Source organism: Heptranchias perlo, chromosome 30, assembly GCF_035084215.1.
Source record: "Heptranchias perlo isolate sHepPer1 chromosome 30, sHepPer1.hap1, whole genome shotgun sequence".
NCBI lineage: Eukaryota > Metazoa > Chordata > Chondrichthyes > Hexanchiformes > Hexanchidae > Heptranchias > Heptranchias perlo.
The window spans coordinates 6,658,714-6,683,038 of record NC_090354.1 but is presented as its reverse complement, the minus strand read 5'-3'; the positions used below and the strand labels follow the sequence as shown (position 1 = coordinate 6,683,038).

General features: G+C 44.8%; 1 protein-coding gene across 4 annotated transcripts in view; it reads left to right on the top strand.

Moving 5' to 3' along the window:
* cacnb1 (calcium channel, voltage-dependent, beta 1 subunit) overlaps nucleotides 1-23,692 on the top strand; it is a 188,995-nt gene extending 165,303 nt beyond the window's left edge. For all 4 annotated transcript variants that reach the window (XM_067968801.1, XM_067968798.1, XM_067968800.1 and 1 more), the window contains 6 exons: nucleotides 267-325; nucleotides 1,682-1,791; nucleotides 11,717-11,868; nucleotides 13,695-13,790; nucleotides 15,820-16,005; nucleotides 23,082-23,692. In XM_067968801.1, the coding sequence (XP_067824902.1) occupies nucleotides 267-325; nucleotides 1,682-1,791; nucleotides 11,717-11,868; nucleotides 13,695-13,790; nucleotides 15,820-16,005; nucleotides 23,082-23,585 (1,107 nt within the window). In that variant the 3' untranslated portion in view covers nucleotides 23,586-23,692. The remainder of the gene's footprint in view (nucleotides 1-266; nucleotides 326-1,681; nucleotides 1,792-11,716; nucleotides 11,869-13,694; nucleotides 13,791-15,819; nucleotides 16,006-23,081) is intronic.
* The last annotated feature ends 633 nt before the right edge of the window (nucleotides 23,693-24,325 follow it).

The following is a 24,325-nucleotide window of genomic DNA, read 5'->3' as shown; positions in this document are numbered from 1 at the left end:
CGGAACTTGGCTGTTGGACTATAACCTGGTGTTGTAAGACTCCTTACATTTGTCCACCCCTGTCCATCACCGGCATCTCCACATCATGTCCATGAATAGGCTGTGCTGAGCTCCGGGCCTGAATTCCCAATGTGCAGACCTGTGGCGTGGAGCTCAGTCCGAGGATTGCTAACACGGAAAATTCACCCCGCAAACTCTAATTGGAGCCTCGCCTTCAACTGCAGTGGAAAAATAAACGTTCTTCACTTGTTTCTGTTTCTGTGTAGGTGACGGATATGATGCAGAAAGCTCTGTTTGACTTTTTGAAACATAAGTTTGACGGAAGGTAAGGACCAACAAAAGCAATCCTTAGTCCGTTCAATTCACAGTAATAAAAAATATATATGTAATCTGTTTGGTGTGTGGGATCTGACTGTGCTACTGTGGGGGCTCACCTTGTGCTCATAAATAAATGGACAGCTTCCCCGATGGACGATGAGGCTTAGTTAATGAGTATCTAAGCCCAACAGCCCAGTTTCGATTCCGGCCTCTGCTGAGGGAGTTGACCTCAGCTGGGATGGCGGTAGGAGCATTAAAATTGGTCTTGGTGCTCGGGTTCCTATGTCCTAACTGATACCCAGTGACCCCCCCACCCCACCCCAATCAGAAGTGCAAATGCACCGACATTGGGTGAGGACAGGATCTGATGTGATGCTGCATGTGGTGGAATAGCCGGTTAAGGTCGATCCATGAATGTTGATCAGTTGTTGCGACTGGTGACCGTAAACCTCACCGAGCGAGACCCTTGAGGAAGGGAAGGAAAGAAAAAGTTGCCTCCACCCCCCCCCCCGCCCTCCTTCCCCTCCCCTGGAGTCAAACAAAGAATCTCCCAGTGAGAGTCCAGGGGATGGTGCAGAGTTAAACATCCAATCCGCTGAATGGGAGTCTGGAGGGGAAACTGAGAATTGATCTTGGTTCCCCTGACAAGGAGAGTGCTTTACTATTGGAAGTAGTAAACTGGCCCACACGTATTATGGGCTCAGTTACTAAACGCACTGCCCCAGTGTGAATCTGCCATAGAGACCAGCAAGGTCCCACAGCTCAATTGTGGGTTGTGCTGAGTTAGCTGATTTCACCCGGGGGTGGGTGGCGATGGTAGGGGTATTTGGTTTTGGACTCCATGCCCTCTGGGTTAGGAACGGGAAAAATCAGGCAGAGATCCTGCTCTTGATCGCTCTGTAATGACACCTGTTGGAAAGTGCATATGCGCCTGTTAGGCCAGGGGAGGATCAGGCTTGACTGTGGTGCCCCCCGTTGTTGAATAGCCGACACTGACCACCTAGCCTCACAGACGAGGAGTGGCCACTTGGGTGAGTTACCAGAGAGCGGCTGAAAACCCCAATGAGAATCAGCGCCTTCAGGAGAGAAGGGGAGAAAAATTGGGGGAGAAAATGAAATGCAAGAGAAAAGATCAATTGTTGTGACTTGGAAGATCTGGCGACCGAGTTTTTGCAGGAGGACAGAGCAGTAATCCTACTGAGAATGTGGAGCAGTCCACGAAAGGTGCAGCATTTGAGACTCATGTCCCTAACATGAGGTCAGCAGAACGGCGCATTAACATGCTGAAGCCTCACAGGGAAATGCAGACGATGACAGAGCTTTAAGCGGGAAGGCTACAAGTAACCCTGCTTTCTGTTGACAGAATATCAATCACACGAGTTACTGCCGACATCTCGCTTGCCAAACGATCGGTGCTGAACAACCCCAGTAAACATACAATAATCGAACGCTCCAGCACTCGCTCCAGCCTGGGTGAGCAACTCTCTCTTGCTTTAGTATGCCATGGATTTCTGTTTCTTTTTAAAACAAAAACACTGCAGCTTTGCACAGGATGCTTTAGTCTGAGTCATACTGCAGCCCCTCTGCTTCTGTAGAAAAGTCCTGTAAATGATGAAGATGTAACCTGTCAGATAAGTGTTTCCACTGGCAGGAGGGCCGGTAACCAGAGGACACAGATTTAAGGTAATTGGCAAAAGAACCGGAGGGGAGATAAGGATAGTTTTTTTTACATGAGTTGTTATGATCTGGAATGCGCTGCCTGAAAGGGCGGTGGAAGCAGATTCAATAATAACTTCCAAAAGGGAATTGGATAAATACTTGAAAAGGAAAAATTTGCAGGGCCAAGGGGAAGAAGCAGAGGAGTGGGATTAATTGAATAGCCCTTCCAAAGAGCCGGCACAGGCACGATGGGCCAAATGGTCTTCTTCAGTGCTATATCAGTCTATGATTCTAAGCCCAGGTTGCACAGGGATAGTCTGAACAGTGTTTCTCTGAGTCACTGTAGCACAACAGCTATTAAAATATGAGAGTTTAATTCTAGAACTTGCCTATAGGCTCCATATTGTGGTGGTCAGTTCATGGTTGGCCCTTCTCTGCAGGCCTGGCATCCACTGTCCACACTTGGAGAACATTTTTCTTTTACTTCTTGTTCCTGACATGTTTTGAATGATGTTACTTATACAGAGGATACCCCGTGGCTGCACAGCTTTGTACAATGGCGTTAATCTTCAATTAGCATCCTCAATGTATGGAAACATAACATTGCCAGCCATGGGAAATATTATTATACTGTGAAAGCATTGAGAAATGTCTTCAGTTTTGGTTTTAATGAGGATACATGGCTCTGCGGGGTTGGATTGAACAGTGCAGCTGACATGTGCTGTTGGTGTGCCCCATATTAGTGATCTCTGTCACTCTGACTATGTCACTCTCACTGTTAACTTATATTTAAGAAAGAAACAGCAGTAGGTTCCCTTTCAGCACATGTAAAGAATGCCAGAGGATAATAAAGTAGACAGCACCACTTAATGACAGGAGGAGGTATTACTGGCCATTTTTGTTACCTGACAGCACAGCCATAAGCTCCCAAGGGCTAAATGTAATAACATAACATTAAAAATAAAAGGTTTACTAATTAAAATGAAACTTGCATAAGTCGCAGTTACAGTTTTCAGATTATAAACATGACCTTCATTCTTTATTTCTTAACACAACTTTTTATTTAACTGAATCTGAGGCATATGCTCAGGACTGTTGGATACTATGACCTCGCCATCTGCTGATGTAATTGCGTACGCATGCACGCACACAATCAAGGTTAGAAATTGGAGAGTCAAATAGCATTGGTATCTTTGAATACTTAAGTATTTAGCTGAGAGAGATTTCCTGGGCTGCAAAACTAATAGTGGGGGGTTACTCATAATGATATCTTTATTTTACATTGGCCAAGCAAAACTAGAAAATAATTTAAATGGGTGGAAAGTCTAGGAGAAGTATTGTTCAAAATGCTTACCCCATTATCTATTTAAAAAAATATGTATTATTATTTTAAATATATTTTTATAAAGCTTCAAATTTCTTACCTGAACAGCGATGTGCCATTTGAAGTCTCTGGGCCATTCTGGTGATATCACTGATGGGGAGGAGCCTTGAGCATCCTTGAGACTCTGTTGATTGCATTGGGGGCACATCTTTGGAACACCCTCAGTTCACTCAGAGCTACCACACCCTGAGAAAGTATGCTATCAGCTGGGGGTGCAGTTTATTTAAAAAGAGGTTACGGTACAGAGTAATGTCGATAGATTTTTCCTTCCCCCTTAAGGGTAATAACTACAGATCTACCAGTATATGTGTGTGTGTATATATATATATTTAAAAATTTAAAGTTTTGCTTCTAGTATATGTCAGAATAAGCAGTTATTTCATGCAGGTTTCTTGTGAATTGCAGCCTGAAATTTACAAGTACTTGTCGATCTGTAAACTTCCCTCCCCAGAAGCATTTGATCTCAGGATGTGCCTGTTTGTAGTAATTAGGCTTTATGGCTTTAAAGGGACAGGTCAGGTTGTTTAAAAACAGCTGAACCTTTACAGCAGAATAATGCGTTACATGTTAGGATGCTCCTGCCATTTTAAAACAGTACATCATCCAGCTTACCCTTAGCAGAAATACAGGTATTCTGATAGTGTATTATAAAAGAATACAGGCTGGCATGTGTTTCATCAGAACACTAGGTGATACCCATATTCCATGAATGGTGTTATAAATAGCTAAGAATGAAGTTGAAAGAGATCTAGGAGTCTTAGTAGACTCAGTACTCTATGTCACATCACTGCAGAGCAAGAATCAACAAAGTAAATGTATTCCTGAACTATGTAGCCAATACAAGTCAGAGGAAGTCCCATCAAATCATGCTGTGAGTACAATGTCCAATAAAGTCAGCAAAACAAAGGGGAAACACTCAAGCATAGGAGGCAGTGTAGAGAAGAGCCACATGGCTGATCCCTAATGTTAAAGGTCTCCATTTTGAAGAAGATCTAGAGAAACTTTGGCTTTTCAGTGTCCCAGATTAATCTTGTCCTTATTAATTTTCTACTGTTTGCTTTCATACATCTATTAGACAGTTTTCACTGCCTGTGATAGAAAGATCGCCTGACTACAGTGATAACCTGCTGTCAAGCCCAACAGAAAACAGTGATTTACACTTAGCGCATAGAGGTCACCTGCATGTTAAGATCCCCACCCCAAGCCAGCTCCCAGAGGTGGTCACTGTAGACAGGTTTCACATTATTGTTATAGCTGTTGCTTGTAATAAATGTTTTTTTCCCTTCATTCTCTCATTTGCCGATATGATGGTCCCAAGTGAGTTTCAAGAGGAAGATCTAGAACAGCATCATGAGCAGGACTTGATGGGGATGCTGTCTCATTTGTCAATCACTTTTCAAGAATTTGACCAAGACATTATGTTGCATTCCTTCATTTCCTGTTGCTATTTCATCACCTCCACACCATGTAATACAATTATCTCTAAACCTAAAAGAAAATTGAACTTTAAAAAGTGCATCCACAGTGTTTAGCAGTTGACGTTAAGTACACCACATATATATACAGCATGTGCTCTAGCTCCACGTCATTCAGACTGGGACGGTTGTTAAGACGGTTGTCCTTCAATAAGTCCTCTCCTTCACACCTTCTCCATTCCTCCCTCGGCCCCAAACTTCTGTCCCCTGGTGATACCACAGCTTACCATCCGTACATCAACACAACAATTCGAGTGTCAGTGCAGTGCATGAGTAAAATTAATAATAATGCAGCATATATAATAATTAGCTGGTAATCTTCATTAATCAACTCTAATATAACGATAAATTCGAATCTGAATTTTAATGTTGTACAGCATGCTTTGAACAACTTAAACTGACTGTCTTGGATTTTTCTTTCTCATTCTCTCACCCCATCACCACTCCTTCCTCAGATGTTCTGGGTATGTATATATATCCATAATATGTAAGCCATTCCATTATCCTGTGTCTCACCCGTGTATGTGTGTATGACTCAAGTTGCTGATCGATCCTTGCACTCAGGGTTCCGACTTGGGGTTTTGGAAAGTAGCCCCTCTCCTGGGATCTCGATTCGAATCAGCACTTGGCTGCCTTATGTTGACTTATCCATTGGAATGTGAAAACAATGCAAGAAGCATAGGTGGTTTCAAACAAACTGTGCACGTATGTTCCCCTTGCTTTCAGTTGGAGGGTGCCCATGGATATCAAGGGCAGCACAAGCAATAGTACAGGTAGGGCATCTGTTCTACCAATGCCAGGGCTTGCAGGGGGTTATAAAGATGCACAGGCCACTGTCCAGGGCTGTAGGGCAATCACTAATGTCATGGAAAAGTAGCAAGCAACAGATAAGTCAGAAATCCCATTAGCCCTATCTGTGTTTTGCTTCCGACAACCCTGGATGCTTTACAGCATCTCGCATCTTTGTGGTTAGTTTTTGCTGGTGTCTAGGACGTGTAGTACTGCTGGTACCAGGAGTTTCACTAAAATCAACCTTTTTGGGCATTACTGATGGCAAGTGTAGGACTGAGCTGCACAGACCAGAAAGGTCCCAAGTTGGATCCATGGCCTGCTTTGAGTTAACTGACCTCAGCTGGAGCAGTGTTACAGGCGCTACGATTGGCATCAACATTGATGAGTTAAAGAGGGAAGTGGTGACTCTTTTTAACATAAAAAAAATTATTAAATAAAAAAATGTAAAATCAGATTGCTGTGATACTTACAACCTGCTTTAAAAAGAATAAATCTGTACCATTGACACAGGTCCTATTGTATGTGATTGATGGTTTGGGTTGCTTGTACATATTACAAAAAGAATGTTTTGTAATACACTGTGGAATCCACCATAGTGGTGTGACCCCCAACCCCCAGTGGATAATAGAAATTGGGGGGTAATTCCCAAATTTTGGTCTTGCACATATAATCGAGTGATACCCTAAGCATGGGAATGTAGACAAGTACAACACAAATGTCGTAAATTGATTGACTATATCATGAGTTTGGAGAAGGTCAGTATTAACCGGCTGTGCAGTGAGGTGATGTCTCAAGCAAGGCTTTGTCCCATGAAAATCCTGACATAATATGGAAGGTACATAATTGGAGTGAGAAGAACAGAGGGCCCACTGTATGTCCTTATCTGGAGAAATAGTAGTTTTGCCCAGCCGACACTGGCTGCGCCTTAGACTCACTATTCTCTGTGGTTTCTCTATTCCAGCATTGGCAGGATTTCACTGCTAGACACCAAAAACCTGACCACACTTTCAATCATCTTCCAGCGAAGGGCAGAGTGCAGATTAAGGGATGGGTGGGGGGGGGGGGAAGTAGAAACCAACTTCACAGGGGCTAGTAAACCAACATGGCTATAGTGTATGAATGCAAACGTTCTAAATGCTCCATCATGAGACAGAGTGCACAAAATAATCTAAGACAGTGCAGTGGCAAAGTGCATTGGTGCACCAGCTTGTTTGGACACAGGAGTAGGATGTGGGTACATTTCCATAATTCCCTAGACTACAGTTTCCTAAAGCCCGAAGTGCCATTTGGCAGGCAGTGTACTTTCAGAAAGCAAGGGAGTGGTAGCGAGAGGGTGATTCACACCAAGCTGCTCTCGCGCCCCCTCACCCACCACCCAGTGGTCAGATTCTCTGGCCAAAAGCATTGGGAAAATTCCAAGAGCAGGTTGCCTGCCCAGCCCCTTGGCTTGGTGAATGGCACATGGTGTAAGGAGGGGGGAAAGGAACAAGTAAGCGCGAGAACAATTTAAATGTTCAGAGTGGCACAAGATAGGAGTTCCTCCAAGTGTCATGTTGTGCAATGTTGTAATTGTGTTTGCGAAGATTTCCCATAGAATCATAGAAAGGTCACAGCACGGAAGGAGGCCATTCGGCCCATTGAGTCCATGCTGGCTCTATGCAAGAGCAATCCAGCTCCTCCCACTCCCCCACCCTATCCCCGTAGCCCTGCAATTTTTTTTCTTTCAACTACTTATCCAATTCCCTTTTGAAGGCCATGATTGAATCTGCCTCCACCACTCTCTCAGGCAGTGCATTCTAGATCCTAACCACTCGCTGTGTAAAAAAGTTTTTCCTCATGTCACCTTTGGTTCTTTTGCCAATCAACTTAAATCTATGTCCTCTGGTTCTTGACCCTTCTGCCAATAGGAACAGTTTTTTTCTATCTATTCTGTCTAGACCCTTCATGATTTTAAATACCTCTGTTAAATCTCCTCTCAACCTTCTCTGTTCCAAGGAGAACAACCCCAGCTTCTCCAGTCTATCCACGTAATGTCCCTCATCCCTGGAATCATTCTAGTAAATGTTCTCTGCATCCTCTCTAAGGCCTTCACATCTTTCCTAAAGTGCGGTGCCTAGAACTGGACACAATACTCCAGTTATAGCTCAACCAGTATTTTATAAAGGTTCATCATGACTTCCTTGCTTTTTGTACTCTATGCCTCTATTTATAAAGCCCAGGATCCCGTATGCTTTTTTAACCGCTTTCTCAACCTGCCCTGCCACCTTCAATGATTTGTGCACGTATACCCCCAGATCTCTCTGTTCCTGTACCCCTTTTAGAATTGTGCCCTCTAGTTTATATTGCCTCTCCTTGTTTGGTATCTCTAGCTAAATTGTAATTGCATTCTTTCAGAAACGGTTGTGACTCATGGCAATTACTGAACAGAGAAAATCTTCACAATGGTATTTACGATATCAGTACACATAGCACCCAGAGGAATTCTTACATCCAAGTGTTTTCACGGTTTAAGTTTTGTCCCATCGGAGATTGAACCTGGGCACTCACCATTGCATCCATAGCTTCTCCCAGGCCCAATATGAAATGCACCAGCTAGTGTGGTACTGGGCCACACAGACCAGGGAGGTCCCAGGTCCAATCGTGGTCTGTATTGAGCTAGCTGATCTCAGTAGCATGACAGTAGTTGTTTGCTCTCATTGACTTCAGCGCCCCCCTGGGTTAGGAAAGGGAAAATTCAGCCAGGGCTGTCATGTGTGATCTCTATCCAATTACCCTTGCTGGAAAGTACATGTATGTGGACATTGAGTGAGGGCAGGATCAGGTAGGCGGTGATGCCTTCCACAGTCAGCTAGCTGATCACTCTCCACTGTCTAAGCCCACAAATGAAAAATGACCACATGAGGGTGTTGGTGTCTGTGCAAGTACCTTTAGGAGAGTAGGGGAGAAAATTTGGAGGGAAAGCACACATCATAGCCATTAGTGGATAATTGACTGCACAGTCCCTTTAAGAACTAGCAAGTCATTGCTTTTGAAACTCAAATGCTGTCCTAGTAATTCAGAAATTTAAAATACATTGATACGAGCCAACAGATATTCAATTCACTAATTTGTTAATATTATTAAGAGGGCTGGGGGATTGGTGCACTATCCCCAACCCTACCCCTTAATCCAGCACTTCAGTGATTAAAATAAATGCTGAGTTTAGGGATCATTGAATCTAAGACTACCCCCACCACCCTTGACCTTTCTGCATTGTTTGTTTAAAGTTTTATTCCACTGACATGGTTGCATGTAGCTGCCTTGCTGCGAGTGTAAGTTGCCTGCTACGGCACCAATGTATGCACTGCTGTGCACCTTGCAGTGCAATCCGGCACACACAGATAGTCCATTGGTATGCAGTACACTGGCAATGTGCTGTTATACATTATGCAGAGAGTATGCTGTAAACCAGTAGTTAGTACACTGCTATCCAGCATGCATGCAGAAAATCCACACTCCAGCATGTAGACATGCATTACTAACCCATAAGGAATATGTACCACTATTTCATATGTAGAGAATGCATTACTACTTTGTATGTAGAAAATGCAATGCTTTCTGGCATGCAGGAAATGCATTACCGTCAGGCATGCAGGAGATGCATTGCTATCAGGCATGCAGAAAATGGCATGCAGGAAATGCATTACCATCAGGCATGCAGGATATGCATTGCCATCAGGCATGCAGAAAATGTCATGCAGAAAATGCATTACTCAGGGATGCAGGAAATGCCATGCAGGAAATGAATTACCATTAGGCATGCAAAGAAATATCATGCAGAAAATGTCATGCAGGAAATGCATTACCATCAGGCAGGAAATGCGTTGCCATCAGGCATGCAGAAAATGCCATGCAGGAAATGCATTACCCTCAGGCATGCAGGAAATGCATTACCCTCAGGCATGCAGGAAATGCATTACCCTCAGGCATGCAGAAAATGCAGTGCAATCTGGCATGCAGGAAATGCATTGCAATCTGGCATGCAGGAAATGCATTGCAATCTGGCATGCAGGAAATGCATTGCAATCTGGCATGCAGGAAATGCAGTGCAATCTGGCATGCAAAAAATATGTTACTGAGCAGTATGCAATAAACATCTGAAAACATCCCAAGCTGAGTTTTCTGTGGAACTAAATTCTGTGCAGATTTGTGGCTCTGAGACGCCACAGTCACAAGTTGTTTGAAGGTTACAGAAATAAAAATATGTTTAGGTTATGGCAAACAAAACAGGTACTGTATATGCATTTAATATCGAGTTTTCTTCCCTCTTCTTTTGTTGAATATCCTCTCCTGATCTGTCTAATGTTCTCTTATTTCAGAAGCTGTATTTTAAATGCCATGGTAGTTGCATTGTCCAGGTATGAGGTGGCCAGTGTTAATGGTGTTGTCTAATGAAGACTCATCATCCTGGGTTGGCATTAAGGACACTGCAATTGGACTCATTCCCCCCTGAGCAAATGGATGTGAAAGTCAAGGTTTCTTAGAAATCTAGGAATTGCTAGATGAAAAAGAGCAAGGTCCATCTAGTTCGCCTTCTACCATCCTGGTAGTCGTATGATACAACGATAATGGAGTTGACTAATCATGGCAATCAATCTCTATCAATTAATCTACAACAGACCCAGACATGAGGCAAGGAAACACCCAGTGGCGGAGAGCTTTGGGAACCATAGGTCAAAAGTCACCTATTCCTCCCAAGCCTGTTACACTTACCACGTCATGTCTCAAATTACTCATATGCTGTATCCCAAAATATTATTTTCTGAAAGAAATCTGTTTAATTTGCATTTGAATGAACCTGATCGTTATCCAGTGACCTCTGCTGGAAAGTGTGTACGTTTGGGTAAATTTCATGGGCCCACGATTTGCCGACCCGTGTTCTCTCTGAGCATCGCTGGGAATACCTGAGTCAGCCTGCAAGTGAGGACAGGATCTGCCTTGGCTGTGACAGTCTTCATGTTCAAATAGCTCGCCAACACTCCTACATAAAGAATGAGCACTTGGACAAGGTACTGGACGGCAACCAGCACCCATGAAACCGCAGCCCTGCATGAGTCACTGCCTTCAGGAGTGCAGGGAAGAAAATTGAAAAAAGAAAGCAGAAGGTTTTATACCCACAGAGCCCAAGCATGGCCTAAAAAAAATTGTAAATTAAAGATATGCTCCCCTGGCTCAGCAGATTTACACAGTGAGTAGCTGACAATGGACGAGGAAGGTACTAGCTTTGATCTCCAGTCTGTGCTGAGTTAGCTAATCTTAACCATGACAGTAGCAGGGGCTGTTACTATTGGCCTCCGCCCACCCCCACCACATTATAAAGGGAAAATCATCCAGGTTTTCCACTCCTGGTCACTGTGCACTGACCTTGCTGGAGGTGTGTGTGGGTGAGCATTAGGTGAGTAAAGTATCAAGCTCAGCTGTGATGGACCCAAGGGTCAGATGGCCAGTTGACACTCACTGTCCAGCGCACACGTGAAGAATGACCAGTAGTGAGATATTGGAGGCAACTTTTATGCTTGGAACTGTACCTCAGCAAGGAGTCAGTGCCTTCAGGAGGGGAGGGAGAGGACAAAACTAATGAGGAAAAAAATTCTGGAATTCCAATTTTCTTTTTTTTTGCCACAGTCACGGTTTTATGACCACCATTGCTCGATAGTCAAGTCCATGACCATTTTGAAAGTTCTGAGATGTTAATTAAATATGAAACCGAGCATCCCACATAAGATGTTGTCTCTTCTGCCATGTAGCCGGAGAGAACAAGCTTCCCATTTGAGACCTCAATTCCTGCCTGTGGTTCCGAGTTTGAACCAAACTGTTGAAAATTTAGACCTCCATGTAACCCAGAACCTCTGCTGATGATAACAAGCCAGCACCAGTGGTCTTGTCACTATTACGATAAGTATTTTGCTTCCTGAAGAGTATGCAGAACCATGGCAAACATTGAGCCAAAAAGGAGTCTTCTCGAAGGGGCCTGCAGTATTTAATCTGTTTGTGTTATTGTTAGTATCGGTCAGTAAAACTGCCTTGTTTCTTGGCTCTTTCCCTGTAGCTGAAGTACAGAGTGAGATTGAGCGTATTTTTGAACTAGCCAGGACACTACAGTTGGTCGCTCTTGATGCAGATACCATAAACCATCCTGCCCAACTTGCCAAAACCTCTCTGGCCCCAATTATAGTCTACATAAAGATTGCTTCACCCAAGGTAAGAGACTTTAAATGTGTCTTTATATTCCACACAGTGTAATTTAAACACCTTTTTTAATTTCTTTCCACTCGGCCAAACCCCCTCAGCGGTACACAGCATTGGCAGGTGGCCTGCATTCAGGCCTTCCATGATGCTGCTGCTCACCCAGCTCCAAGGAGGTTTGTGAAGCAACCCAGAGCGACCGCTTTACTGTCAGAAGGGGCGTGCTTGCTCCCCTGATGGCTTAGAGGTAAAAATGCCATCTCTGAAGTATAAAAGACAGGAATTTCCCAGGTTCATTCCCGGGTACATGCCGGAGTTAGTTGATCTCCCCAGGGATGATGGTAGGGGCACTAACAATGGCTGCAGCACCCCTGGATTAGGGAAGAGAACATTGCCCAGGATTCTTGCTTCTGATGGCTATTCAGCAAGCCTTGCTGGGAAGTACACATGTTTGGATGTTGGCTGAGAACAGGACCAAACTAGGCAGTGATGTGCTCCAACCTTGAATGGCCTTCCAGTGCTCACTGTCAAGGCTCACGTGTGAATGTTGGATGAGGTACCACTCATCTTTAGGGAGAAGCAAAGTCTTGAAGGCTTGTCACTGAGAAGTGACAGTAGAATGTTTGATTTTTTTTATATATATATATATAAAGGTAACAAACTTATTTTTGTGTATTTATTTTTACATGGGCTTTGGGGGACTATTTCAAATTGAACAGAAAGTGCTATCCTTAGTCACATTGATAATACATTGTTGGTGGAGCATATCTATATTTATATTAAGATTATGACACTGATGGCAGTGAATCTGTAATTGTACGGCCCCTGGAGGAAAGAGCATACACAATTTCAAAATCCATTCTTTTTACATCTAGGGTGTGGGTATGAATCTAGCCCCAGATTGAAGGTGCAAGTCTCTTCTGTATGCTGACTGTAAAGATCCTAATTGAAATTCATTAGGGCAGTCTAAGCAGTTGCTAGCATGTGTATATATTCCATAATCTTCTGTTAATTTATAGATTTAAGTTGAGAGGGGAGAGATACAAAAGGGTCCAGAGGGGCAATTTTTTCACTCAAAGGGTGGTGAGTGTCTGGAACGATCTGCCAGAGGCAGTCGTAGAGGCGGGTACAATTTTGTCTTTTAAAAAGCATTTGGACAGTTACATGGGTAAGATGGGTATAGAGGGATATGGGCCAAGTGCAGGCAATTGGGACTAGCTTAGTGGTATAAACTGGGCGACATGGACATGTTGGGACGAAGGGCCTGTTTCCATGTTGTAAACTTCTATGATTCTATGAATTGTTCAGTCAGAGAGGTCAAGAAATGTTTACATTGTTACAGTTAGGGGTTACTGTGTATCAGAGTGTTATAGAGAGGTTACAGTGTATTAGAGTGTTAGAAATAGGATTATAGGAATTGCTGGACGAAATAAGACCAAGCTCCATCTAATTCGCCTTTTACCATCCTGGTGGTCGCATGATACAACGATAATGGAATTGTTGACTAATTATAACAATTAATCTCTATCAATGAGTCTACAACAGACCCAGAAATTACATGAGGAAAACCGCCAGTGGTGGAGAGCTTTGGGAACCATAGGTCCAAAGTCACCTTTTCCCTCCCAAGCGTTGCTACACTGACCACATGTCATGTCTCAAATCAGTTATCGTTATAGTGAGGGATTACTGTATACCAGAGTGTGTTATACTGAGGGAGATTACTGTATGTCAGAGTGTCATAGTGAGGGGCATCTGTGTATCAGAGTGATACAGTGAGGAGTTACTGTGTATTAAAATGTTGTGGTGAGATTTATATTGTGATTTATTTTTTTTGGCTGCAGGTGTTACAGCGGCTGATAAAGTCCCGAGGGAAGTCCCAGGCTAAGCACCTGAATGTACAGATGGTGGCATCAGACAAGCTGGCCCAGTGTCCTCCGGTCAGTATCTCTCATTCAGAGGGATAGGGGCTTCTCTGAGCAGAAGTGCACGTATACTGCCCAGGTTCTCTTTTAATTAGGCCTCATTCCTGCAGTCTCTTCTTTGTGCACCTGCCTGTGAAGAAGTCTGATATTACTGGGGCCAACATTTCTCTGAAAAAACAGATGTGCAAAATGTTGGGTATTGACAGGAGCAGATGTCCTGCGTTTGCTGCTCAGAGAACTTCCTCCACCAAAACAGGAGTAGAAAAAAGATCCAGCGTAAAATTTCTAGCCTGTTTAGGACATTAATGATGAACTTGTGCAGCATTCTATAGCTGCGTAGCCAACTACTGAACTGCATCTCGTGAGCTGCTATTTCCACATCTGCCTTACTTGCTACACCCTGCTGACAGTTCATCTGTCTATCAGTGCAGCATCTTTTGCAGATATCGTTAACGACCACTGCTTTTTTTTTCCAGTCCATGTGTGTCTTGTGTTGCTGTTTTCTGGTCATATTCACTGGTGAGCCCCTCTTTGTGTTGTACAGGCTCCTCTGATCAGTTGATGCTGTCTTCACTTCTTGAATGAGGTAGTGCCTCCTTTGCATATTTAGCAGCAGTGGTGCATCACCTTTCTGCATAACAGAGGTCACCAACATGTGCCAGGCCAGGACAGTGAACGTACTGTTTCATACTTGGCATTCAGCCATTTTCCTCTCTGCAGAGGGACTAATGAACTTTTTAGGGATTTAGACCTAGGCTCTCCAGCCCCGTCCTGCCAATTTTTCAGTGCAATATGCTCAAGGATGCACTCCACTGTTTCCACGGTTTGCCACACTCTGCTTTCTGGCAGGCAAACCTAGCAGAGTGAAGTTCACTCGCCTGTATATAGGTGGGCACACACAAATCACAGGCTTCCACCGTGTTTCCCTCATTTGCCCTGTTTGAATGCTGGATGCAGTGACCGCCTCTTAGGCCCCAGCTTCCAGCATTCATTGGAACACGGGAACAGGAGTAGGCCATTCAGCCCCTCGAGGCCGTTCCGCCATTCAGTTAGATCATGGCTGATCTGTATCTCAACTCCATTTGACCCGCCTTGGTTCCATATCCCCAGTGATTGGCACGCGTTCGGTTTGGGAAGTGGGCTGCGCGGACACTTTCAGAGCATGGCCATGCAGGAGCAGAGCTAACTTTTATGGGCCAAAACAATGCTGTAATCAGTGATCAGAGGGTGGCGCTGGACACCCATCCACACCAGTTTTCTGGCAGCGGGGAACTTGATGGTGACTCAGGAGCTGGAACTGTAGCTGATTTTTTCCCTCCCTTAACTGAAGCCAATTGTAACACCTCCAGAGTCCAGCTAACTCAGAATAGGCTCAGGATCCAGCCCTGGCTGTTCCTGATCTGTACGCTCGGTTCTACACCGAGCAGTGAGTTGACCGACTTTGAGTCATATGGAGAGCTTTGAATCTTCTCCAGTACTTTTTTAAATTCATTCTCAGGAAATGGGTGTCGCTGGCAAGGCCGGCATTTATTGCCCATCCCTAATTGCCCTTGAGAAGGTGGTGGTGAGCCGCCTTCTTGAACCGCCGCAGTCCGTGTGGTGAAGGTTCTCCCACAGTGCTGTTAGGTAGGGAGTTTCAGGGTCTTGACCTCGCGACGATGAAGAAACGGCGATATATGTCCAAGTCGGGATGGTGCGTGACTTGGAGGGGAACGTGCAGGTGATGGTGTTCCCATGCACTTGCTGCCCTTGTCCTTCTAGGTGGTGGAGGTCGCGGGTTTGGGAGGTGCTGTTGAGGAAGCCTTGGCGAGTTGCTGCAGTGCACCCTGTTAATCGAATACACTATATTTTCCCAAAAGTATGGTGACTAAAACTGGATTGAAGACTCCAGGAGATAAATTTTGAACTTGCTGCCTGGGTGTTAAAAAGGTTGGCCACCTGTTATAGAGACCATTGCTTTCAACGAGAGCAAAGATATGGGAGGTTGAGGGAGGAAGGAAAAAATCTTTTGATCATATGCTAACTCTTTTTCTTCCCATCACAGGAACTGTTTGATATCATTCTGGATGAGAACCAGTTGGAAGACGCTTGTGAGCATCTAGCCGAGTACCTTGAAGCCTACTGGAAGGCCACCCACCCTCAAAGCAGCAATCCCCCCAACCCTCTTTTGAACCGCACCATGGCAACGGCAGCCTTAGCTGCCAGCCCAGCGCCAGTGTCCAACTTACAGGTACAAGTCCTCACTTCTCTCAAGCGTAACCTTGACTTCTGGGGCCCAAGGGACGACGGAGACAGAGAAGCCGCAAAACAGCAGACGGAAGCAGAAGATGCAGTCTAGCCATGAAACGTACAGAAAGGAGAGAGCACAGTGGTGGTGTTACTTTAAACCGTTCTTCCAAACTCCTGCCTCAGTTTGTAGCCCCTTTAGTAGAGTGTCGTTGCATGCTGACGTCAGCTAACCATGCTTTTTTTTGTCAGGAAAACATATGACAAGAAAAGAAAGTGATGCCACAATTAAGAGAGGTCCACTTTTTTTTCTTCAGTAATGGGCAATCCCTCTTGTCTATGACATAGTTTGTGGTTCTTCTGTTGTTCCATTTGTGATCTGTGCGTTTGAGCGGCATGTGAAGTGTGAGCCAGCGTTTCTACTTCAGGCACATTCCCAGCTAGTGTTTAGAGCTGGAATGCACAGACTGCACAGCTTCAAGTAAGTCGTATTTGGGGGAAAAAAATAAATGTCTGTGCTACGTTAAGAGGCCAGCGAACCCTGACCCCTCCTTAGCCACACCAAACTGAGCCATCGTAAAACCATTAGTTAAGTCCTCAACCCGCAACATCGTAAAGCGAAGTTAGAAGATCCTCCAAAGGCAAAGGGACATTAAAGGTGCATTTACACTCTGACTTTAGTGTCACTGAGAAGCAGTTTCCACTTGGCAGCTTGGCTAAAATTCCAGTATAATTCAGGAGTCAAGTTCCATGCTGACTCCAGAGAGAGGTTATATAAGACCTGGAGGAATTCCAATATGCTGTCATACTTGGTTAGTGTTCAGAGGGTCTCTCAGACCTCCTGAGTACTTTTTAAACTTAGGCAAAGTTGATTTAAATGCTTAGAGAGTGCAGACACTCCCACCCAAGCTGTCAAAGCATTTAAAATTTTAACAGCCAGGAAGCGAGGTCTGCCTGTAAGTCTTAAACTGATAACTGCAATGGAAATGCGTGCTAAAGAGATTGTGAATAGAGTGGAACTACTTGTGAGACTCTCTCTGACTCCTGCTATGTTGTGGGAAATTAGAGTGAATGGACGATATCTATTCTAATTACTGAAAATTGCTTGAATTCTAGAAATTAAACAATATATATCTCTTCCAGGGACCCATGTGATGCCTTGCATCAGTCCAGTTTGGTTCTGGGTTTGCTCAGTGAGTTCTTGGATTCTGTGTATACAGTATGCACAGCCACTGCTTTCAGTGATAATCTCAACCCTGTGGATTGGGACTGGGATAAACCTCAGAATTTAACTGCAATATCCTGACCTTGGAGCACTAAAACCCTCGGAGCAAAATAATATGGATGTCAAATATCACAGAACATTTAGGGTAAGAGTTTAGGTGTTGGCAGATAGACACATCAGAGAACAGACTAGTGCTCCTTTGGTATTATCAATTTGAGATAAATAACAATTATGGGGTTTGCAACAGTTTGCGAGTAATGTAAACACCCTTCACAGAACACAGTAGGTTTGAAGTTTCCCTGTGCATTCTACTTGTCAAATTCCTGTGCGTGCTATTTTAATAAAGGCTCACCGCCATTTAAAATAGCATTCACAGGAGTTTGATGCGTTTGTGTTAACCAGAAAATAGCGCACAGATGAATCTGAGCCTTAGGAAGCCACCAAACCAAAAGTTACGTGTGGCCGGCAAGGAACGGGTAGCTTCACCAGTGAGGTCTAAGCCAAGAACAATTCTGGACTCAGTATAAAGTTGTGTGATTCTAACTGTAGACCTGCCCCGACAGGAGTCGGCACCCTCCCCAGGCTTGTCTCTCCCTACCTGAGTCGGTGCCGTCAGGAAAGAAGGGAAACACATTAAAAATAACATTGGAAGTTTAAACTTAGAGTAAAATCTGTATATAGCAAAATCTTTTTTTCACAATAAGCTGATCTTTCCCAAATCTTATTTTATTCCTGTTTCAGTCAGCACCGCTGTAACTTCTTTTTGTGTCATTTTTAGTTATAGAATCATAGAAGTTTACAACATGGAAACAGGCCCTTCGGCCCAACATGTCCATGTCGCCCAGTTTATACCACTAAGCTAGTCCCAATTGCCTGCACTTGGCCCATATCCCTCTATGCCCATCTTATCCATGTAACTGTCCAAATGCTTTTTAAAAGACAAAATTGTACCCGCCTCTACTACTGCCTCTGGCAGCTCGTTCCAGACACTCACCACCCTTTGAGTGAAAAAATTGCCCCTCTGGACCCTTTTGTATCTCTCCCCTCTCACCTTAAATCTATGCCCCCTCGTTATAGACTCCCCTGCCTTTGGGAAAAGATTTTGATTATCTACCTTATCTATGCCCCTCATTATTTTATAGACTTCTATAAGATCACCCCTAAACCTCCTACTCTCCAGGGAAAAAAGTCTCAGTTTATCCAACCTCTCCCTATAAGTCAAACCATCAAGTCCCGGTAGCATCCTAGTAAATCTTTTCTGCACTCTTTCTAGTTTAATAATATCCTTTCTATAATAGGGTGACCAGAAACTTGTCGTTATGAGAAACTTGTCGTTTCAGGATATTTATGCTGTAATTTTTCACTCATTGTTTTCTCCCATCTGGTCTCCCAGGGCTACGTGTGTACTGCGGCTGAGAGTAGAGGGTCTACCCTTGAGTCAGCTAGCAGGACGTGCTCAAGAGGAGCCTGGAGGTGACTCTCCCTCCCTGTTTTGGAATAGCACCATCTGTTCTGAGCCTCTCTACCGGGTGAAACACATCCTATAGGGGGCATAGACATATGCTTTAAAGACAGACTTTATTTAGGTTGCTTGCAAACTTTTTGTACTGTAAAATGCAGGTTAGGTGCAGCTGCCTATGCAAAATCAATTTGCAAGACTATGACCATTTTACTAGAATTTATCTATATCACGGCTACAGGAACAGGCCCGCAGGCCTGTTTTTAATGAGAAAAATCAAAGCACCTTCATCGAAAGTTGCTTCTTTGCTGGGGGGTAAAAATAGGGGCAGAAATTAGTCTGTCGGGCTTAGACGTGGAGGCAGCTTACGAGGCCCAAGGATTGATTGATAGTTGGTTCTCGGGCCTGGTCTGAATAATTGGAGTAAGCTGGTCGCATCTCTGCAGGCAACTCGTCAACTTTGGGCCGCCTGCCTTGCCGGCAGCAGCTCTCCAGTAAGCCCTGTGAGGAGGGGGGTCGGAAGAGGCTAATGGGGGGGCGGGGGGGGTTGCGATCATGACCCCTGTAGACTCTGGAGTTGTAGCCCTGCTCCTCCTGGATCCACCGGACGCTGTTTCTTAAGAAAAACAAAATTTTAAGTACCGCGCTTACCTTTGGTTGGGGGCCGCTCGAGAGGCCCGAGGCCTGCCCCGCTCATCAGTGACTAATTTCTGAAAGGAGTCCTTTAACGGGCGGTAGGCCACTAATTTACAAATTCAAGGGGCCTATTGCCTGCAGATACCTTAAAAAATGGGCCCCACGAGTTTGGCAGTGGGACCAACGCCTACACAGATTAGGCACAGGCCGTCCCACAGCTAAATTGGTACAGTTTGCACCCGATTTACAGGTGCAATGCATACCAATTTCTAATTTAGCATTGATCATTTTTACTTGCGGGCTGAGCTGACTGTACATTTTTCACAGGTTGCCTTTGTTGCGTGGAATCTGGAGAGTCATCACTTTGAATATCTCCGGGTGATCTCTGACAGGAGATGAACCCCCTTCCAGAGAAAAAATGTAAACAGCTAAAAATGGCCATTTTTTCTCCAGGGGCCCTGCCAAAGTTACAACAGGGGGATCAGGCAAATCCTGCAGAAAATCACAGTTATACAGTGTACTTCTCTTAGATCCAAATTGCTCAGTTCAAGTTATCTACATAGAATTACATAGCACAGAAACAGGCCATTCGGCCCAACAGGTCTATACCGGTGTTTATGCTCCACAAGAGCTTCATCTCGCCCTGTCCACATATCCTTCTATTCCTTTCTCCTTCATGTATTTATCTAGCTTTCCCCTTAAACACACATATGCTTATGATCTTAACTATCCTCCATCTGATCATTCAATTGTTTTAGCAGTCAATTGTCACTTTGCTGTGTTGGTCACGTTGCTTAATTCCGTACAAAAAAAATTGAAATTATCAGGAGTTACTGTATAAACACTGAAACATTGGGTTGCTGGGGATTGCAGGATTTTTCTCCCTCTCATTTTTCCGTAAAGACCAGCCCCCAATGACTGTCAATCTGGCAGTGCGCTGGTTAATGAGATGTATGAAATTTTTTTGGGGCCACATTTTAAACTGATTAACGGCTGCGTTACAATTCCGCGCAGAAGAGTTTTACGTGAGTGCGTCAACTGTTGCTTTACCAAAGGAAGTGAAGCCTCCCGCTCACAGGACTTAGGCGGGCTGAGTCCAGTAACCCCCAAAAATACCAACAACAGTCCAAAAGTAAAAAGAACATGCACTTAACCCCTCTTCAGAAATAAAAATTAAATCCTACAATCCCTGGTTATATGGGAGCAGAAGCAATTGGCTAAAAAAAAATTGAGCATTTTGGTTGGATTCGCGTACACACTCTGAGCAAAGTGATTTGCAAGTTGCCTGCAGACCTGTTCCATGAGGGCTACGTTCAGGTGCATTACAATTCTGTCGACAGCTAATTCTTTACAAAGTTTACAACATTAACAGGCAGTTTTCAGTTCTTGTCTTGTGGCTCACTGATATGTTGCCTATGTGTCCTTTAAGTTCCAATTAGTTTTGCGGGGAGAAAACAAAAAAATTGAAAGAAAACAATCTTAAAAGGGGGTGGTTTTAACCTAACGTAACCCACCCACCGGGAAAGTTGACGGGATCGGGTGCAATGCTGGTTTCACACCCCCGCGCCCGATTTTACACTCTGCTGAAGTCAAACCGGCGTTCCTCCTGATCCCGTGGGATTCCCGCCTGGCGAGTTAGGTTAAAATTGCCCACTTAGAGTCAGTAACAGTCCTGTATGTTCAGAAGAACACACGAAAAGTCAAGGGCAAAGTCAAGCCATTCGACCTGAGGAAATTCATCCCTTTTTTGGCCCAGAGAAACCCAGAGAGTAGATCCACACCTGGCCAAACCTGTTATGTAAAAGCATCTGTACCACGGGGGGGGAGGAAATAACAAACAGAAAATGCTAGAAACGTGCAGAGTCTGAAGGAGAACGACAGCTCAACACTTGATCGTCACAGTTGCTAATAGGTCCAACTGTTTCCTGACTGACTGACGGACCACCTGTGCCTTTAAAGCATTTTCTGCTTTTGTTTCCAATTTGCAGCATTTGTGATTTTTTTCTTCTTTTTATGTCAACTATTACAGGGGAGGGAGAGAGGGTTGTGCTCAGAAAGTTGTAAATAACAGACGCAGTGGGGTATATACTCGTCCTAGGTCTTACCGCAAAGCGGGCGATAGCAAATCGGCCGCCCGTTTTACATTCCTCCCGATTTTTCTTTTTGAATGTAATAGGAAATCGGACAGAGTGTAGAACGGGCTGCGATTCGCCATAAGAACATAAGAAATAGGAGCAGGAGTAGGCCATACAGCCCCTCGAGCCTGCTCCGCCATTCAGTAAGATCATGGCTGACCTTCGACCTCAACTCCACTTTCACGCCCGATCCCCATATCCCTTGATTTCCCCTGGAGCCCAAAAATCTCTCGATCTCAGCCTTGAACATATTCAACGACTGAGCATCCACAGCCCTCTGGGGGAGAGAATTCCAAAAATTCAAACCCTCAGAGTGAAGAAATTCCTCCTCAGTCTTAAATGGCTGACCCCTTATCCTGAGACTATGCCCCCCTAGTTCTGGACTCTCCAGCTCAGGGGGAAACAGCCTCTCAGCATCTACCCTGTCATGCCCCCTCCGAATCTTGTATGTTTCAATGAGGTCACCTCTCATTCTTCTAAACTGCAGTGGGTATCGCCCGCTTTGCACTACAACCAAGATCAAATGTATACCCCATAGAACCGGCTACAATGTTCACAACCTGCTGCTTTGAATTTCCTTGGTTGGTCTGAGACTGTGAAGTGTATTATAATATGTTAAAGTTGAGTTAATAATTCAGAAACCCCTCGCTTCCAGAATTTGTTTTTTTTAATTTTGTTTTTACACATTTAAAAGGCGTTGAGTGTTTTTTGGTTAGACCCATACAGGTGTAATATCTGCTGTTAAAATCAAAGCAAATTTCAAGCAGCTGGTAAAAGTTTGCAATCAATGGCCACAGAGGCCTCGGGTATGATCCCTGGTCAGCTGACCTCAGCCAGGGAGGCAGTGGGCGTGCCACAGCACCCCTGGGTGAGGTCAGTGGGCAAAGAAATTCAGCCAGGGTTGGTTGCCGCTCCTCCCCGGTGACCTCCACTGGAGAGAGCGCTTGGTGTGGGCAGGGTTGTTCTCCGCTGAAGGCATTCCACTGTCAAGTAGTCGGCCAGCTCCCCATTGTCTGGGCCCGTGCGTGGAGAATTGAGTGAGGTACTGGAGCTTGGCCGGCATCTGTGGAACTGCAACCCAGTCAGAGTCGGCGCCTTCAGGAGAGAAGAGGAGAAGAGTAAGTCCGATATAGCCGACCGAATTAGGATTCACCCCAGTTCCGACCCGGATTCAGACCTGACCCTAATTGCTACGGCACACTGAGCTCATCTGCCAAGGTTTTTCCTACTCTTTCAATCCTCAGTAATTTTGTCCAGCAACTTGCCGCCAGAAACGAGAGTGGCCCTCTCTTTAAGTTGTCGGGTTTTTTTTGAATGCAGGGGTGATATCAAGTTATTTCCCAATCAGCCTAATTGGAACTTAATTCATAAACATTTTAACAGTCGGAGTTCATGTTGATGTTGCTAAAACAAAGCTGCTTTTTTTTTTAACATCTTATTGTGCTCATACTTAACTACTTAAAGGAAAGCACTGATGGGATTGTTTGTATTTCCTTGCTGCTGCTGATCCGCGTTAATAATCTGCTGTAAGAGACTGCTTGTCGTTAATCACTAACTTGTACTTGTTCTTTCCTGCCCTCCCCCCCCCCCCCATTCTTTCTGCATGGTGTGCTGCTACTAACTAGGGTCCCTACTTAGTGCATGGAGAGCAAACCAATGACTGTTCGACACCTGATCGGACAGGCTTGCATGACTATCAGAACGATTCTGCCAAACAGTCCTACCATCGCTTGTCCTCCTCCGCGCCTCAGTACGGCCATCACCCAAGGAGTATCTCTCGCGGTCTGTCCCGCCAGGACACCTTCGACTTGGAGACGCAGGGCAGTCGGGATTCGGCCTACACCGAGCCGGGGGACTCCTGCATGGAAACGGACCCTTACGACGACCAGGAGGACGCCCATGGCACTGGCGCCCGTTGGTGTGGCATCACGCGGCAGCAGGTCCAGCGGCAGGAGTCGTGGGAGGAGGAGGAGGAGGAGGAGGAGGAGCAGCAGGACCACGACAACCACAACAGACAGCAGAGGAGCCGGCTGAAAGCCAGAGACCGCTACCGGCAAAACGACGACGAGGTCTTGTCCAGGAAACAGAGCGACATCGAGGAATGGAACCGCGACGTGTACATTTGCTAAAGTGCAGCTCGCACGCTGGGCGGGATTGTCTCCTGCTCCCTTTGAGAGTTTTGTTATCTTGTAGTGGTGCTCGTCGGTTCTGTTTCATTGAAATACTTGTCCATTTCGAGGAAGAGTTGATATTGTTTTAAGAATTTGGAGCATTCATCTTTCCAAACCCTCTAGACTATCACACCACTCCTGGACCTCTCTATTTGATGTAATACGACTAGACAGTTATTGAATGAATATGGTCCTTCTGCTGGGAGAAGGGGGATGGAGGGGAGGGTTGAAAGCAGTGCCATACCCCCCTCGCACCCTTTCCCCATTGTTTCTAGTGCCTCAGTACTGGGTCTGCAAGGGTTTAGTTGTCAGGACCGGATACAGTGTGTTGTTAACCCTTTAAGGACTGACACCTTTGACAAACATGCTTGAATAATGACTGTACACCCTACAACAAGTTCACCTGCCAGTAGATCTGTGCTGATCAGGGCACCTGATTAGGTAACTTAGATGTGAAAAGCCAATCAAACAGCCAAAGCCAAGTGTCTCACTGTCTGACTGGAGGTTTTTCGATCCAAATTGTACTCTGCCCACAGTCGGGTTAACATGTTGCTGGGTGCAAAATATTTTCCTATCGTAAACACAAAGAAAGCATAGAAGCATGGAGTTAAAAGATCTATACTTTTTTTTTAAAAAGTGGCTCACACTTTCTACCACCGTCCTCAATAGAATGTCTGATCACCCACTGATCCTTGTTT